Source organism: Chelmon rostratus, chromosome 24, assembly GCF_017976325.1.
Source record: "Chelmon rostratus isolate fCheRos1 chromosome 24, fCheRos1.pri, whole genome shotgun sequence".
Taxonomy (NCBI): domain Eukaryota; kingdom Metazoa; phylum Chordata; class Actinopteri; order Chaetodontiformes; family Chaetodontidae; genus Chelmon; species Chelmon rostratus.
In genome coordinates, this window is record NC_055681.1 from 9,254,718 (window position 1) to 9,273,663 (window position 18,946).

Sequence of the window (18,946 nt, forward strand, 5' to 3'; positions counted from 1 at the left end):
TTAAAATATTCCTGTACCTGAAGCCACTCCTCTCCAGCCAGGGGCTGTGCAGGTGCCGGGAACCAGCCGGAGCGGCTGGCCACCAGACGGGCGGTCCCAGGACTCCACACCATGTCCCTGCTGGAGGAGGCTGAGATCTGGGCATCAGGGAGCAGGCCGGAGAGCAGGCCCTGCAGGTCTGAACACGGGGCATCTGGAGTGGAAAGCAGAGAGAGCAGAGATAAGTTTAGCCTTCACCTCGGGGAGGGCTGATGGAGAAGTCTCAGCGATGACCTAACATACGCTCATGCTGTTACACACACTCTCACCTGGGAGCTGTTAAGCTTCACCACAGGTCTGCACTACTGGCCACTAACCATTAAGAGTTCAGACTGAAGCAAAAAGGAGAGGGTGAGGTGAGGGACTGAGGAGGGAGGGGAGCACTACTCACGTTCAATATGCAATTATGCTGCCATTATTGAGACAAAAGCATGCGCTAAGTTTGCCTTTGAATGGACGCACTTCCCTGCTTTGCATTCAATGTTATTTTCACTATAACACATCTTTATATCCCATACAATAGCTTGTCTGTTCACTGTGCTGCACACATTTTATGGGCATTCACCGACTGAGAGAACGTTCCACGTACATGTAAAAGCACTCGGAAATAAAACTCATTCAGATATGGATGAGCGGGTAGCATTGAAAGTAACTTGCTGAGGGAGTGTGTGAGAGGGAGGAATGAGGATTAAGGGGATAAGAAAGGTATAATACGAGGAGTCTGGAGGCAGAGAAGAAGTAGAGAGTGGAAGGAGTGGAAAGAAAAAAGCAAGAGACAGAGATTGGGAGCTGGCGACGACGGCTTGGGGAAACAGGGAGGAGAGCAAGGCGTAGAGATGAGACTCCAACCGAGACAAACAGTGGGAGAGGGAAGGATGGAGGGAGAGACTGGGGGGTGGCGGATGAGCGTGGAAGGTGGTGGGAGGTAGAGAGAGCTTGAGGAAGAGGACATGAAGGAAGAGAGAAAGGGCAGGAGGAAGGGAGATGGGGAGAAGATGTTAGTTGTGCTGACGGTTTAAGAGAACACAGATCAAAGTTTCATGCTGTTATGTCACTGCAAAAGCAGGAGATGTAAATAATGAATAAAAGGCACAGGAAGTGTGTATGTATGTGTGTGTGGTGTCTGTGTACCTTTCAAAGGGCTTGCCTGCTTTTGAGGTCATCTGCTATATTTAGAAACCGCCTGTGTGTGTGGATGTACCTGTACTGTAACAGCTAATAGCTATTTCAATAGCAGCTGTTGAGGCTGAGGCGAATCACAGTTTCTGATGTAAGAGTGAACAGGGAGCCATGAATGATTGATCGGTACCCATTTCTCGATATAGAGGAGCTCCCAGAGCAAAGAGGACAGATCAAAAAAGTATCTAAAACCATGACAGGGAAATGAGGCAGCGTTGGGGGAGCTGGAGACAGAAAGAAGTGCGAGAGCGTCGAGAGAGGGAAATGACACTGGAAGGAAGAGAGTAAAAGTTTCCTTTAATTAGCCTGAGGCTTCCTATGTTTAAAACATAGCAGGGGGAGTGTGGGAGAGAGCCTAAATACAAATATATATGCTGGTGAGTGTGTGTCAATGAATGTGTGTGTTCCAATGGTTTTTACAGCTCAACGTCTTTAAAGTTTATCTTTTTTAAATCATATTTAGTGATCAAAACTGTTTTCACACACCTGTAATCTGGCATCCGTAGAGCTCGAAACGCAGGGCGATGCCGTTCCTCCAGGTCTGCGGTCTGATCCGGACGAACCGGGCCAAAACTGGCTGCGGGACCCGGTTCAGAACCACCTCAGCTGGGTCTGTGTTGGCATGAAAAATCTGGTAAAGCAAAGACAAACAGGAGACAAACAAGGGTTGGTTAGTGTCAGGAAATGTGCTCTTCATGTCTTATCTCTCTCTCTTTCTCACACACACACACACACACACACTACCCTCTTACTCTACACCCACCCACAGTGCACGGTTTCGCTTGGCTACACACACACACAGTGGCAGGCCGGACAAAGCAGAGACAACCCAAACACGGATCCAATGTCACCATCCCAGCTGTCGATGTGTTTTGGGGGTCAAAGGTTCGGCGCTGGGAGGCTGGGAAAGCCCGGCGATGGATGAGGGTTTCTCTCTCTCTCCGCTCGCACACACACGCTGTTCACTCATCCACCGGCTTCCGCGTGCCGCCAAGCTGGTGGCCGCGGGACGCCGTGGGAGATGCGACCTGACATTACACGACTGGCCGCCGGACGTAGGAAGCCTCCCCAGGTGGGCAGGATGTGAGTGAAATGAACTTCCTGAGGCGTCAACGTTCACTTCTTCTCTACGAGCACTCCCTTCCTTCCATTCGCTCTTAAGCGGCAGGGAGAGGCAGCAGGGGTCGGAGGGCAAATGGAACCAGGGTGGTCGAGTTACTACCTGTTTTGGGTCCCGTGATGCTCAAGGGCGTTGGATGGGGACATTCAATGACAGACATGAGTCTTCCTTTTTGTAGCAGACGAGTCTTCTCATAACCATAACTCCCTGTTTGTAATTACTACTCCTACTCCACCAACTCTTCCCTCCAATCTCCACTGTCATCACCACATCCCCCCGGACGTTTTCTCCTTACGTTTCTCCTTTCAAACCGCACAGCTGAGATCTCGTCATGCATGCTTCTTCTCTCACCCCTATTGCCTTTCTTCCTCCTGTTGGCGGCTACGAACTGAAACCACACACAGGAAACCACAGGAAACACACACACACACCCGACGCACAGATAAGCCGAGGAAGCGTCTCTTAACTGACTGAGTGACTGTTAAGTGTCATTCACTCTATCTGTCTGTGGTTGACCGGGCCGGCTGCTGACTGATATTAGCAAAACCACGCTGACGAACATCACAGCCACCAAACACAACGGAAAGATGGAAAGACAGTGGCGACAAGCAGCAGAATTAAAGATTAGAGACATTGCGTGATTTTTCTTTTACTTTAATCCATGCATGGGATGATCAAAACTCAGCATAGCCTACAAAAAATGATTCCCTCTTGTTTTGATAATGTTGTTTTTTATTGGAAGTGATAAACAGCCTGGTTTCAATTAGAGTTTAAAAATATTACTCTGCCACATTGGTGGAAAGTGACCCATTTGTAAAATTCCCCGTCTGGCGCACGCCTCCAAAAATGATATGATATTCCAGAAATTCCATAACCAGTGGGAATATGAGTGATATGACTTCAAAATCCTACTCGAGGGGTTTTATTTGATTTTGGGCATGGCCTGATTTAATCAAGTGGAGCTGACACTAGTAATACAAAGCAGCGTGAGTGTTTGAACAGATAAGCGGGTCTATCTGTGCTGTATCTGCTGCTGGATGGAGGATAGACAGCCATTCTGTTTACCTAAGAGGCCAAACAGTGGATGTGGGCCCTTATGGGGGTTATGTAAACACCCACGCATGCTCACACAAAGAGGGTTTGCCTCACATACAACAGAGCCATCTTCACCGCTCCCAGATATTCTGTGTGTGAGACAAAGAGCAGCAGGGACGAAAGGCAGGAAAAACAGAAAAATGACTGCGGGGAGGACGGGTCCTCAGAAGAATAGTTAGAAACAGATGAAGATGGAGGTGGAGGCGGGTTTGAGAGACAGGAGAGGGGGAAAAAAAGAAGAGGTTGAATGGAGGGCAGGGGATATAACTGAATGAGGAGTATGGAGAGAGGAATGTGGAAGAGGAGCAAGGGAGTGGTGGCAAGTAGGAAGGAAAGAACAACGGACAGATTCATCGCTGAAACAGGAAGCATCTTATAATAAGGCAAAATTTTACATCCAGTGTCCTTTGACTTGACTTTCTTTTCACTCAATAAATGTAACCATTGTGATAACAACCAATTATGTGGTGAAAAAGTGATTATCTCCATAAACAGCTCAGTACAAAGGTGGAAAATTGAGAAATGTCTGTAAAACATTTGTCCACTTAAACATCCCGGAGACGTCTTGTTCCAATCGCACGAGATGCCCGCCATGACTAAAAAGCTATTAGCTGGTGCATTATGCTACCGCCAGCTGCTTTTTTTTGTTTTGTTTTCATCTTCAGATAAAAGCAGAGAATATGGCTGACATTACTGACACAGAAAGAACAAATTGTTCGATAAAGAATCTCTTTCCGTTTTTCTTCTGGATGTGAGAGGAGAGGCAACAAACTTAGGACAGGAGAGAACTGAGATGAGGACAATGAGGAGTTGTCAGTCCAGCTGACTCCACTTCCTCCCATCTATTGTCAAGGCACCTGAAAGGGCACTCATTTGACCCCTGGCCCCTTACTTCCAAGGTTAAAGGTCAATAGCCCTAGGAAGCAGATGGTTGCTCATTGACCAGCTTGTTGATAGCGTGGTTACATTTTGACTCACGAGGAATGCCCACCCAACATGGGTGGAAATGTAGAGGGGCCGCCAGCACGTAATCTGCCTGACGACTGGCTTGTTTTTTTGCTGTCTCTCTCTCCGCGAGCCCCGCCCCACACGTGATGCGCAGGCGAGGTGGACTGAATAATTAAAGTTGTCATGTTGTGTCTCCTGGTGTGGAGTCATGAAAAGATAACGAAGCAATGCTCGTAGTCTGAAGCCCCCCCTTACACACACACACACACACACACACACACAGCAACATGCAACGGTCAGACTTTGTGGACACTGGCGGGACACAGGCACCATGGGTATTTAACTATTGATGGCCTCTCCGGAGAACGAGGTCACTGTGAAAGGCGTATGCGTGACTTACAGTAAACACTGTGTCTAAAGCTCTGGACCAGGAGCAAACACAAGCTTCTTAAAAACACTACACTTCACTGTGTCTCGTTAATGTTGACGAACATCTGTTCTCTGAAAAATGAGGCGTGGATAGATGCACACATCACAGTTCGATTCATTCACCGTCTCTCTCTCTTTCCCCCTCTCCGCTCCCTGTTTCTGGCACATGTCTCCTTCCTTTGCCAGTGTTTTCCTTCAAGCTGATGGCACCACAGGGAGATGTGGCGAGCTCTGCACAAGACATTATTCGTTTCCCGGCTGTGTTTTCATCCCTGTGTCGTTCCCTCGATGCCGGTCTCTTTCTCTGTCCATTACACTCGCCATCCCTGTCTTCTTGCTCTAGTTATTCCCTCTGTCTCTCTCTCTTTCTTCCCCGCGATTAACCATATCCCGTCTCTGCTCCAGACGTTCTCTCCCTCCCTTGTTCTTGGTATGAAGATGTTGACAGTAGGAACTGGTTCCAGCTGGCCGCTCTCCTCCACTGGCTCAGAGAGGGGCTAGGGGTGTGTTTGTGTGTGTGCTAAGGTTGTCTTACACCTCCTCGTGTCCAAGCCTCTCACTTTGCACCAGTGTTAGCAGTTGCGTTTGACAGTGTCTGTCTGCATGTGTGTGTGAGTATATGCACAGTTGTGTTTTGTATCATGTATTAGCTTGAAGAATCTGTAGCGGAAAAACAAAGGGTGTGTGTGTGTGTGTGAGACACAGTGTGATGGAGGAGCAGACTGAAATGCTGTGTGGGCTGTTTTTTTTCTCTCCCAGGTTACTTTGTGCATGTGTGTATGTGTATGTGTGTGTGTGTGTGTGTGTGTTGGACAGATTTAGCACAGGCTCACAATGCTTTTCAGTATTACAGCGCTTGGTAAGCACTGGGACTGATGGGATTTTCCTCACAGACGGATGACAGTGTGTGTCTTTCATGTTCATTTGTTTGGGTGCACGTGTGTCTATGTTACCACTACAAAAAAAAATCATTGTGTGTTTGCATCTATGTGCGAATGTGTGTGTGTTTTTGTGTGTGCGTGAGAGATATACAATTCCTAAGTGTGCTAGCGTCTCATCAAGTAATGAGGTGCATATGTGAGTAGTGTGATTTAGAATTAACAAGTCACATGGGTGTCAAACTGAAAATGTGTTGGCATGCAGAAAAAGAGTAAAAACACAAATCACACGCACACACACACACATGCACAGAGCTTGTTTGCTGGTGTGACCGAGGAGATTGCAATCTGCAGCGCTGGTGTTTTTCTCTTCCTACAGCACAAAAAAGCGTTTTTTTCCCACAATGCCTCTCCTTTTTCAGCTTCTCCCTCACTCTGCCTCGGCCAATCTTTCTGTCAAATAATCTTTATTGGCATTAAATCCTTCGGTCTTTGTTACCACAGCAAATAAGGACACAAATCTTGACAATAAATGGCAACGTGCGCTCTCCCAATAACAAACACAGCGAGGTGAAAACGGCCAAGCCGATCCTTTTATTCATGGGTGATTCATATCTGATGCACAGGCACACTCATGGCTCAACCCTCCAAAACACACACATCTTGTGCACTACAGACACACGCAGTCTTTCAAAGCCACATTAGCTTCAAGCTCACTGTTAAATGACAATTAAAAGAACCAAATCCCAGTCATTACAGAACCCCCTGACGAGAATTGAGCTTCAACCACTTAAGGGCTCTTTGGGGGGCTTAGGATGGGCTAACTGGGAGTTTGTAAGACATGACTGGTGGATTAGCAGTCACGGAAGATTCAACTGCAGCCCAAAGGGACCTAAGGAGAACCTGACTGACAAGAGCAGAGCGAAGTCTTCGGTTTCAGCATTATAAAGTCAGGCCAGGCTGAAATCATGAGTGCAAATTGCACTTTGGGCGCACGATTTGTCAAAAGTGTTATTCCTGAATCCCATCCATCCATCACTGTCTGTGGTCGGCAAAAATACAAAGAGTACGTTTTATCCAGCGTTGTCTCAGATGTCTCGCCTCTATATTGCACATCAGAGAACGTGAATGCAAAGTAAATCCTTTAAACATAAAACAAGAGCCCTATCACACATGGAGTAAATGTTGTCATCTTTTCTTTATGATCATCAAAAACCTATGGGATACTTCATCATATCTACATTCATGTAGATAATGTAATGTTCTATTAGGGGAAGTAGCAGGCTTGATTTCCTGGCCTCAGCTTTGTTTTGAGAGATATTCACAAGCTCTCTGGTTGGCTTCAGTTAAAACTGAATAGTGTGTTCGCCATCAAAAAGCACTGCGTTTTGCGGCTTCCACTGCAGCACCGCCGTTTTCATTCAGAAATCATCCTATAACACGAATATGCAAATCTTTTATTGATCTTCCTGCTGGACTAACCATAACCAATTCAAACATTTTCAAAGCAGCCCCTTGTAGTACAAGGAATATCGCTCTCAAATGCATGTTGATGCATCTGTCTGAGTCCATGTCTAACAGCGTCTGAACAGTTTTTTTTTTTGCACAGACAGATTAGTGGACTCAGATTACACAGTACAGACAGACAGGCACACATCATACACATATGCGCACACACGCACAGATCTCCAGACAGAGAGATCAGCCAGAGGTTATTTAAAGGGGGGGTTTGTGGATTTGTGTGTGTGCGTATGTGGAAGGAGTGGGGAGCATCTGGGGGGTTCTAATAAATTGCACAGATGTTGACTTTTTTAAGTCAAATCCACATTTCGCTCAATAATCTGCACATCAAATACCCCCCACTGGCCCCACCCAAACCAATCACTGGCGTACACAGAAGGGGGCCCCCAGTCCATGTGGATAAATGTGTGTGGATTAACCCTCAACATGCCCCCCCCCCCAACTCCACCCTTGCCACTCTCTATTTTTTTGCTTGAAATCCACAGTGACCTTAACCCAGATATGAGGGACAGTTCAGTTACCCTGGAGACGGGCTTACTGTGGGTCCAACTATGACAACAACAACAACCCGCACTGTAAATGCATTCACACACAAGCCTGTGTATGAATCCAATGCTCGCTCCGAACATGCAAACAAACAAGGATCGAAGAGCTGAACGCCACCAATCTCAGAAAATCATGTTGCTGTGAACCTCTTAAAGACAAACTTGTTCCAGCCACACCTGGTACGACTCCACGGGTTTTACAAGCCCCAGGTGTGTGTTTACGTGTGTGCGTTGAGAGAGATGATGAATAGCGAGCCCAGATAAGGGCACATAGAGGACTCCATTGTTCTTGTTTGTCAGCTTCCCCTCCTCTCTCTATCTCTTCCACCCACCCATTCCCTCCTTCTCTGCCTCATGACTACGGTCATGACTCGGGTTCAAAAACAGTCCTGGAAGGGGAGCGCTCCTTCAGGAATGCTGATAATGGATGCCCATGAGAATGCACCATGATGTATGCAACTTCCTCCTGTATGCAAGCCTACCTTGTGGTTCTTGCCGTGACGGTAGACCATCCAGTCCTCGCCGTTGGTGCTGACCTCCAGTTTGAAGGTAGTGACGTAGTAGGACTTCTGCGTCTCCTTTGAGATGGCGCCCTGTGTAGCGATGCCTGTCAGAACCTTCAGGAAGTGGAGGTCAACCTGGACGAAGGAGTACAAAGACAATATCTAATAACTGATAAGGACAGATTAAAAAAGAAGAGACTAGATTAACATGTATGCTGCTGTAGGGATTTATGGTGGTCAGGGCTGATGTAGATAACAGAGACAGACCAGCTGCTGTGTCTCTGTCACGCAGACAGCAGGGGATGGACAGCGACTGTGGCCTAGCTGCTGAGGGAGCTTAGGTGCTGTGTGTGTGTGTGTGTGTGTCTTCACACTGTCGCGTGTGAGTGTGTAAGGGGAAGGAGGCTGGAGGCAAAGATCAGTGGCGTGGTGTTCGGATGCATTCCTGAAGAGCACCTTCATCAATCACCGGTTTCTCGCCGCTCTCATCAAGCGCTCCTGTGTGTGTGTGTGCATGCGCACGTGTGTCCATGCGTGCATGCATACGTGTGGGCCCGTGTGCGCTCGAGACAGGAAAGATTGAGAGTGCAGAAGCACTTCCTTATCATCAGTTCACAGTTCCTCCATTTCCTTCCAGTGTGAGTGTGTCCTACTGTATGTCCTCTCTGTTTGTGTGATGCTGCAGGCGCCTCAATCGTCTCCTACGCTAATATCACTGTGACAAATTGTCCACATTTCTTGTCCTCAGTAAGTGAAGACAATGCTGATTCAGATTTCTCTTTGTGTGGTCCCCACAGCTGGAAACATTAGAATTTTCATATCTGACGTGCCATTATGCTGGGTCTTTTTAAATGAATGAAAAACATTGTCTATAAAGTGCCTACTTTATGTAAAGGTCAGCAAATCCAGGTAGATAGTGCAGCACAGAAATACACCTCAGCTGTGTCATAAGAAAGGATCATAAGCCTGACCTGTATATACTCCTTGTTGCTGTCCTCTGAAGGTGTCCAGGCGTTGTCGTCGTTGTTGAGGCGGGCCTGCCGTGGCAACCAGCGGTTGTCGTAGAAGGTTGTGGAAGCTGTGATCTGATCGTCGCTGATCTTCCCCGACTCCATACCGAGCGCCATGCTACAGTGGAACGCTGATGGGAGAGAGAGGAGGAAGAGGTTAACCGTGTGTGTGTTGACGTAGCTTTACGGTGGAGAAAGAAAAAAAGAGCTGGAAGAAAAGAGGAACAGAGGAGGGCAGGCAGGAAGGAGAGTTGAGAATGGATGACAGACGCAAGAAAATATATTAAAGAGCCTGAAAGTGAAGATCTAAGCAGCATTTTATAGAGCTTGGAGACAGAGACGGAAAGGTAGCTCCAGACAGAGAAAGGGCAAAGGGAGACAGAAAGCAGCCCAACAGGTGAGAAGAGGTAAATTGAGGTGAAGTTAATTTATATTCTAAAAGAAAATAGTATGAGTCTGCTTCTGAGAAATCATGCTCTCTTAGGAGAGAGCAAAATACGCTGAGAGGGGTGAGAGAGGGCTTCAAGATTGAAATAGCATTAAAGTAGGCAAAGCAGAAAGGATCAAGAGGGTAAGAGGAGTGAAAGATGAAGAAAGAAAGACGAGTGTCAGCAGAGATGACGGAGGACAAATTGCAGAAAGGAGAGAAAATAGAGGTGGGAATAAAGACAGGTAAACAAACCGCTCGCTCGCACGCACAAGCACACACTTGCTTAAAGTTATCTCGCACTCACAGTCGCTGACTTCTTTGTGCGTCATGTTGTATCGGGCGGAGAAGCCGTCCTTGGCCACGGCCATGTCGGTGTGGAAGGAGAGGGACAGCAGGCCGGAGGACGACTGGATCTCTGGAGGGATCTTTGTCCCGCAGTAGCGGCCAATCAAAGGAGCCACTGCAGACACAGAAATCAAACTGATGTCAACCTGCACGTTATGCTGTATTTTAAAGTGTTACTTTTGAGTAGTTTTCAGGGTGATGTTGCAACAAAAGCCTTTTTAAAACAGTTGGTGTTTGTGATTTATTTCTAAAAACGCTAAAAATCTGGTTGCATCAACTGCTTAAACTGCAAAAATGTAAAATATTTTGTCTTGCAGCATCTTCGGGAACTTTCCATTTGAAATAAAAATAGGAAGTCAGCGCTGCTAAGACAGGTTTCCAGTGGCCACGCTGCTTCAGTAAATGTTGTCTAATGAGTCGCAGCATGCCTCCCCCTATCTTTCTTCCTCCCACCATTCCCCTCTCTCCCTCTTCTCTTCTGTCCATCCCTCCATCTGCCATGTGTGTCTCAGCCAGGGCCCAGCAGGGGGATTGGAATCCCTGCCTTAATGCAAGCTGCACTGGGATCAGCTGCAGACACACACACACACACACACACCAGCGAGGATTACAATAGTCTCAAGAGTAGCTCCCTCACCAGACACCAAATTCTTCACCCCTCCGTCTCGTCTCCCATCCCTCTTTCATGCCCGAGGACTCGGCTCACTGGAACTGGGTTACACTTTAATTTCCTCCTAATTCTCAACTTTAAATGGTATAAATTGTTTTCAGCTATCAAAGCTCCCAAATTCAAGGCTATAATTGGAATTTCAAATCCACTTGGATCCCTTTTTAGCAACTGAAAATAGAATAATTAGAGCAAATCCTCAGTTCTCGGCTTCATATTTTTTTTTTAAAAAAAAGGGGGAAAAGCAAGAGAGACGGAATGAAAGTCAGCAAGAGAGAAGTGGGAAGTGAACCACTCACCGCCAATAATGTGGTTTTCATCGGCACGGCTAACATTACCCTATGGCGGTCACTATCAAAGCCCTTGATAACATCCTTAAATGTTTTTTCCTCGCCACTTCCTGAACTCGGTTGAAAGGCCACTTTCAGCACCTCCTATTGGATGCAAACAGATATTCATCGTGGCCGTCACTCTCACTCGCCCAGGGGAGGAAGGAAGCGCTAGGTGATAAGGAGGGAGGACAGGGAGCATAGGAAGGGGTGATGAAGGGTGTTATTATAGAGAGGGTAGAGGGGCATGGGAAAGGGCTGCTCCTTAGGGGTGTCGAGGCACTTACAGCTCCCCGTGTGAAATAATGTTTCCTCTATGTAATGTGAAGGAATGTAAGGCAAGACTGCTTACATCAAAGAGAGCGACGGCTGCTCAGGAAATTGAAGCCTGGTATGTAAATGTCTGTGTGAGAACGCGAGGGATTGCACAAGTCTGTGTGAGTTCTGAAACATGGTTGTAGAGGCAATGTGTGTGTGTGTTATCCCCAGAACGTGTGCGTGTTTCCATGCACCTTGATGAGCGAGCATGTGTTTGCTGGCGTTGAGTCATTCCAACATGAGCTGTGCATGTCATCCGTGTGTGTGTGCCCTCACCTTGCGGCAGGCCGTCCCACACGTCCAGCCAGTCGTACTTGCAGTCGCCCTCTCCCACCAGCAGGGGATCGTTCTCAAGGTCAAAGGTCAGGAACGTGAGGGTGATGTCCATGTGGGGCGGGGCGATGATCATGTAGGAGCACTCCAGATTATGCGGGTATTTATCCGGGAACCCCGGGGACTCGATCATGCCAGAGGGGCTGGTGAAATTGCGGAAGCAGAATTCCGACCCTGTGCGGATGCAAGGATGCGAGGATATTTAGAATGGAATAAGCAATCGGTCATATTGGGAGAAGATACTGGCGTGAGCAATCGATCACGCGGGGATATCTCATCTGACTTGCAGAGGGTGTTTCAGAGAGTCGTTCATCACTGACAGCGAGCTGGAATATACAGTAACTGCGGCGGCGAGACACACAAACAAGCACGGGTTATGATTACCGATGAAGGAGAAAACACACAGCATATGCTCGAGTGGGCGTGTCTAATGCTGCAGTGGGCGCCACGAGCGGGGCGATGTCTCTGCTTGTCAGCCACGTCCCGCCCATCGCCGTGAGCCAACCCAGTGACACCATTTTTGACACTAGACCGACATTTTCAATCACGTCTGTGTTCAAAACAATAAAACGGTGACAAATATGCGAACACAAATCAATCCTGTTTTCAGAAAAGTGGAAATATTATGTTTGATGGCTTTATTGTGCCCTTAAAAGAGCCCATCCTCATATGTTTGAGGCTATGTAATATGACATATTTAATGATAAGCACTTATGAGGGGATAAAGAGGGGAGCAGACTGACCCCTGCTCTGTTTTATACATTCAAAACAAATATTCCCTAACACTCTCTCTCTCTCTGCATGTGTCTCTCACGCGCACACACACTCGCACACACCACAAACGTTGTGTAATGGTCCTAAGTGGGCCCTTTGCGACGGCTCCTCATTAGCCATGCAGATTTATGCGCCCTGGGCGGCTCACCTTGAGCGGCGGCAGCTGTGTGGCTCAGATCATCTACCCATCAGCCACTGCTCCGCGGCCCACTGGGGAGCCTGAGTCACGGCCGAGTGTTTGTGGACCGGCACATCAATGAGGATGGCAGAAAGAGCTGGCGGTCCAGCAAACACGCACACACTTGTGTTTCCATTGCTTTTGGGGACTTAACATAAACTTACATTCATTTCCTGAAGACTTACCCTAACCTTAACCTTAATGATTTATGTTATGGGGACTGTTCCCATGAGGAAGGTGGATCCCCACAATCTTGACATTTTATCTAGTGGGCTGTAAACAGTCAGGTCTGTTTAGTTGTACATCTTTCTGTGTCTCTTTCTATTTTTATGCTCACCAGAAGGGCAAACATCTTCATGGGACAATGTTGCCAAGATACTGCAGGATTTTCATTCGATCTTTGTTGAACTGCACATGTCTGAAATGCCTGTGGTTGTGACCCTTCTAAACCAACTGATGGCAATTAATTCACTGCTCCTTTTGTGGCTATTTACAAGTGCTTTTGCAGCGAACATTTGTTTTCACTCTCTCCGGTCAAAATTACTTGTGCAAGGCTCAGACATTTCCATTTTTTGCCTTGCCAAGACGTTCACAACTGGCAAGCATATAACTAGCATAAGGAAACGAGTCTGTTCTTGCATCATTTTCCCATCACTGAGCGTGTTGGAAAGCAGATAGGGAGGTCAGGTTGAAGACACTCGGGGGAGAAGCTTCTGGTAGATTTCAAACCCGGGAGCGTGGAGTCTCTTCAGCAGCCCTGCACCGTGTCAGGTTGGTTTGATAACCAGATACATTTTCATAAAAGCAGCGTTTAGGAGCACAGACATGTTAACAGCACATTCCTTCTGCAGCATTCCTCCAAGGCACCAGGCCTTATTATCAGGCAGCCCTATAAAAGCATAGAGGTCGACTGGCTGCTCCAGCCCTCCCCTGTCTACACTTGGTTAATGGCAGAGAACTGACCCCAATCAGCACAGAGAGAGGAGGGAAAAAACTCAGGAGACACCTCTACGCCTCTCTCGCTTTGTTTTTCCTGTCCTCTCGCTGCTTTTTTCTTCCAGTTTGATCCCACTTATCTTATATTTTCTCACTCGTTGTGCATGCACCCTTCCTGTCAATCAATCTATTTTGCATGTGTGTGTGCACATGTTGTGCCGATGTTGACAAAAATGTACAAATTTTACCCCCACATGTTAAAAGCAGCGCTCAACCGAGTGAGTGAGTCGACTCCCACGCACACTGCAACATCAAAACACGAGTGTATCATCTGGCTCCATGCTAGGAGCCTGACTGCCTACACACACACACACACACACACACAGAACTAGGCATGTTGAAATATGACAGCAATTTACGGCAAGCTAGTGACGCTATCTCCCTTTCTACTCACCTGTCTGTGTTTAGCGTATGTGTGTGTGTGTGTGCGTGTCTGCAGCTACTATGTATGAATGAACAGCATAAATTGGTGTAAACATGAACACCATGAATCAATTAAAGCAGTCAGATGCGTGTGATTGTAATGTGCTTACAATGAAACAGTAAATGAACTCTGCAGTATGCATGAGCCATATGCCCTGTGAGTGCATGTCTTTGCATGGGTATATCCTTTTTGTGCACTTTTATTAAGCTCCACGCATGTGTGTCTTTTGCTGCTGGCGTGTTTGTCTCTCCGTATGAGCCTCCTGTGCGTGTGTCTGCATCTGAAGGTGTGTGTGTGTGACAGCTTCACAGTGTGTGTGAGACCCAGTAACACACTGGCCTTGTTTCTTACTGGGTCACAGTGCAGCAGTCTGGAGTCTTGCTGCCGAAAAGCTTCAATCTGAGCACAGCTTGACTCCACTGCCTCCAAACACACCACTCTATGTTGAGACTGTGTGTTTTACACTTTGTGTGCACGAAACAGTCGCTTCAAACGCTCGGCGCTGCCACGTGCCAACGCCGCGTGCATGCATGTGTTCATATATTTGCGTGTGCACCCTTAGCGCCGTTTCGCGTATGCATGAGTACCTTCTCTTTTTCATTGGTGCTCATTAGTTCACAGCATATGAACACGCCAAAAACAAGTTCCCCTCCCTGCCTACCTCCCTCCGTCACCCCTCAGCTCATGTCTTACACACATGACGCGCACACACGCTCACACATGCTCGCCGTACGCCGGCCCCCAGTCGGTGCTTGCATCGCACCATGAGCTGCCATTTGGCTGGAGCTGTTTGCTGGCAAGGAGGGGGAGGTCATAGTGTGAGCGTGTATATGTGTGTGTGTGAGGAAGGGGGGCGAGAGGGTGAGTTGCTGGGTAGAAACCACTCGACTCTTGCACATGAGTGCTTGATGTAGTAGCAGCTCCACATGTTGTGTCAGGGCAACCCCCTCCTCCACCTCCTCCTCCTCTCTTCCTCTCATCCTGTCCTTCGTTCCCTGTCTTCTCAGCAGCGACATGCAGAGTCTGTGCTCATTCACTCTTTTAACTCTCTGTCTCGTCTGGCATCGTCTCGCTCCTCCCGTCCTCGGCACGCAACTCTCGCTGAGGGCTCACCCCTGCGTTCTGCGAGTGTCTGCCGCACATCAAAACTGCCTCACCCTCCGCTCTCTACCTGCCTGCCTCCACCTGGCACACATCTACTCCTCACACGCAGACACACGCCGATCTCTCATGTAACCCCGCTTGAGCTCGGCGCAGGATTTCATTGAAGAAAAATCTCTCCCGAGGCGTCTGAGGAGATGTGTGCCGATGCGTGTGTGGCGGAAAGGGGCGTGCTCCGTGGGGGCGGGGGGTTAGGGTGCAAAAACCCACAATAACAACAACAACAACAACAACATTGCGAACAAGAAGGAGACCCAGGCAAAGAAAAACAACATTCTTGGCGTGCCACAGCTCGACACTTTAGCAGACCCGGAGAGGCATTCTGCATCAGTCTGAGCAGCTTTATACAGGGAGGAGTGCTCCTTCAAAGTCTCAAAGTGTTGTGGAATTGAATGCTATCATGGTGTTTGTTTAATCATGAGCACAAAAAAAAGCAAAAAGCCCCATGCTGTTTGTGATCAAGGTGCAGCTCTCGATTTTCTTATTCATGCAGTTGCTGATCATGCCTTATTATTTCATTTCCGGACACACTTTCTTCCTCACTGATCACTTTTAAATACTCTTTGCGCTCATCCAGTCTATTTATTCATGAATTTCATTTATCATTGCCAGTTAATTACTTGTGTGTCATTTCAGCGTCGGGATGGATCCTGGTGTTTCAGGAATAAACACCACATGGCAGTCGGCCATATAGTAACAGCCGTCACTGACTCGAGGGTCGGCATCCAATCAACACGATTGCATCAGAAATACACACAGGGCCAATGTTATGACTGGCACTTGGGCGGGGGGTCCTGCCGTAGGCTGCGCTCCCGCCGTGACCCCACAGATGCCACGACAGCGGTCACGGAGGGGACCTAACGCCCTGGGGTGCTCTCGGCCTCGTCTTAACTCGGGATTGGCTGCGACGTTATCTGGCCTCGCCGCGCTAGTGGTGGGCTTTGGGGAACTGGGAAAAAGGGGGCTTTGCTGGCAAGTCTTCCCCGTGTAGCCGTGGTAACAGCATCAGTGGAACGTGACGTAAGTGAAAGTGTATGAGGGATGGATGGGGGGGGTTAGGTTGCGGTGGAGGGGATGGTGGTATTCGGGGCTGAATAAAGGGTTAAGCACGCATGAGTAGGAGCAAAGTAGGCCACAACAATACTGGGGAGGAATGGGGTCGTGCACATTCACTGTACAGAAGGATTAAGGCATACGTGTGTGTATAAGGGTGGGGGGGGGGTCGGGGTGGGTAGGTGGAGGGATGTTGTTTTAGGGCAAATGATCACCCTGGCTCCCCTCAGGAGGCGCACAGAAGGGTGGAGGGGTATCAGGATGGATGTTGAGTCAAAGGTCTACTCCTGCTCCTCCTTGCTGGAAATAATTAGCTTTCGCTGCACTGTACCCCACTACGCACACACACACACACACTGACTCAAATACACACGTTGACACAAACAGATTGCTTGTCCAACTCAAAATCCCCTAGAGTTGTTACAGTCATCGCTTATGTAATAGGTCTGAATGAACAAAACAAAAACAAGCCGTTAAGCTGTGGTATCTTTAGTTCGTACTATGGAAAACAGGCCAAGATATGCCTCTCGCTCGCTCTCTCACAAACACACACACACACACACATGCACAAGCTAACCCAGACACACACTGTCTGACTTCTAGACACAGTGTGGTGGGGGTCAGCCTAAACTGATAGCTGCACTGTCTGTTTAAGATGGGAAGGAAGCCGAACACACACACACACACACACACACACACACACACACACACACACACACACACACACACACAAACACATACACACGTCTCCCAGCTGTGTGCTGAGATTTCTATCTCTGCAAGGACGCACCCTTTAAAAACACATACGCACCCATAAACACAAACCCAAACACTGTACACGCACTGGACCAAAAATATCCCTCACACTTTACAGCTTGGAATCTAACTTTAAAAGTCAAAAAACACTTTTGTTTTTATAACTACAGTCTTCCAAAGCTGCTTCTAAGTACACAAAAAAGCAACTAAAATCCATTAATGGGGGTAAAAGTAATAGTGCAATTACTTCCACTCTGGTAAATAAACACATCTCAGCCGGGATCTCTGTGTTCCCATCAGAAGTTGCAAGCTGTATTTAGTGGAAACCCGTGGCACAGGCCTGCCATGGTAAGACAAACAGCTATGATGAGAGAGCGTGCAGGCGCTGGAAACGCCGTAATTAACACATGGCCTCAATCACGCATCCTGAATACATTTTCACTCTCTGACTCACTCCTCTTTTGTCGGTCTGTCTCCCTTCACCCCAATCATTTTCCCACTGTGTCTGTCTCCCTCTCTCTGTTGCAAACACACACACACACACACACACACACACGTGCATCTATCATTCCGCCTCCACATACATACAGACAGACAGGATCTCACACAACAAGCTGAGTGGAACCACCCACACATGCAGTGAGCAGACACCTACATGTGCTCTCACAGTGACACAATCTCTTATACCCCCTGAATTTATACCAGGATCTTGTTAAAGCCATGGCAACCGCATCCCCCATCCACCAGCCTTCAATCCATCCAGTGTGTGTGTGTGCGCGACAGATGCAATCTACACTATTACGTTGTCAGGGTTCGAGCTGATGGCCCTGGTAACTGAGCAGAATGTCAAATCCGGGTCACATTCACCAGAGATACGTTTCAAAGCTATGAGGTGATAACACAATGCATTCTTTCTGTGCGACGCTCATTTTTTGTTCTCCATAAACCCTGACTCATTGTACATTTCGAGACCTAAACATCTGAATTGAAGCTACAAATGCTGCAATCAGCTGGTAACTCGAACGTAAATCTTTTCGCTGCCACAAGGCCACCTCTCCGTCTACTCTGCGCACACACCTCACCACCACCGCCAAAACAAATACACCTTCCACTGCAACCTCACCTGCAACGTGCACTTTACCCCGCGCGCCTCGACGACCTCGAGAAAATTCCATTTCGGCGCACACTCATCCACATCAATCTCCTCGCCTCCGCCTCTACCCATAAACCTTTAACCTTAAGTCCAATTCCAAGTTGCCTTGGAGCTCTCTCCATCATCCCACCACCACCTCCCACACCGAGCCCTCCTCATCTCCCGAGAGGAAGCGGATCCTGGGCCAATTAAGCAAGCATTCCTCACATGCTTTCAGGCGGCTTGAAAGTAGTTAAGTAGTTTTTTTTTTCCCCTCTCTCCTCTCTAACTTTTGTTTACATGCCCGGCTGCCTCTGCTGATCCTAATTGTTGTGAGAGTGTGCTGGGGTGAGTGATCGCAGGTTTCGGGCCATTAACATTGGGCAAAGACGTGGCACGAAGACAAAATCATTAAGCTTAAGTATTAATGCAGAGCGGAGCCTTGTGTTTGGTTCAGAGTGGGGAAAACTTGCCTGAAACTCATATTTCCCACAAAGGTCTCTCAGTACTTTTAGACATTGAGATAAATTACATGCAATGAGCTGCAGACCCTGAACCACAGTGGCAACGGACGCGGTCAGTGACTGAGTAGCTGAAGGACATCGAGTGAGATTTCGTCCATACATTTCGTAAAAATAAGCAACCTGAATCAAACATTAATCAGCTACTTTGCATTCCAAACTGCACATCAGCATGAAACCTTTAGTATTATAATAAAAGTGGAAGAAGATTGGAGAAGTCATAAAATGCTCCACAAACAAGACACATTTCTATCTAACTTCA

General features: G+C 47.7%; 1 protein-coding gene across 4 annotated transcripts in view; it reads right to left on the reverse strand.

Moving 5' to 3' along the window:
- nrp2a (neuropilin 2a) overlaps positions 1–18,946 on the reverse strand; it is a 58,791-nt gene that overhangs the window by 20,603 nt on the left and 19,242 nt on the right. For all 4 annotated transcript variants that reach the window (XM_041965899.1, XM_041965900.1, XM_041965898.1 and 1 more), the window contains exons 4-9: positions 11,633–11,863; positions 10,002–10,157; positions 9,229–9,398; positions 8,237–8,392; positions 1,705–1,849; positions 18–193 (exon numbers count right to left, since the gene is read on the reverse strand). In XM_041965899.1, coding sequence (XP_041821833.1) covers positions 18–193; positions 1,705–1,849; positions 8,237–8,392; positions 9,229–9,398; positions 10,002–10,157; positions 11,633–11,863 — 1,034 coding nt within the window. The remainder of the gene's footprint in view (positions 1–17; positions 194–1,704; positions 1,850–8,236; positions 8,393–9,228; positions 9,399–10,001; positions 10,158–11,632; positions 11,864–18,946) is intronic.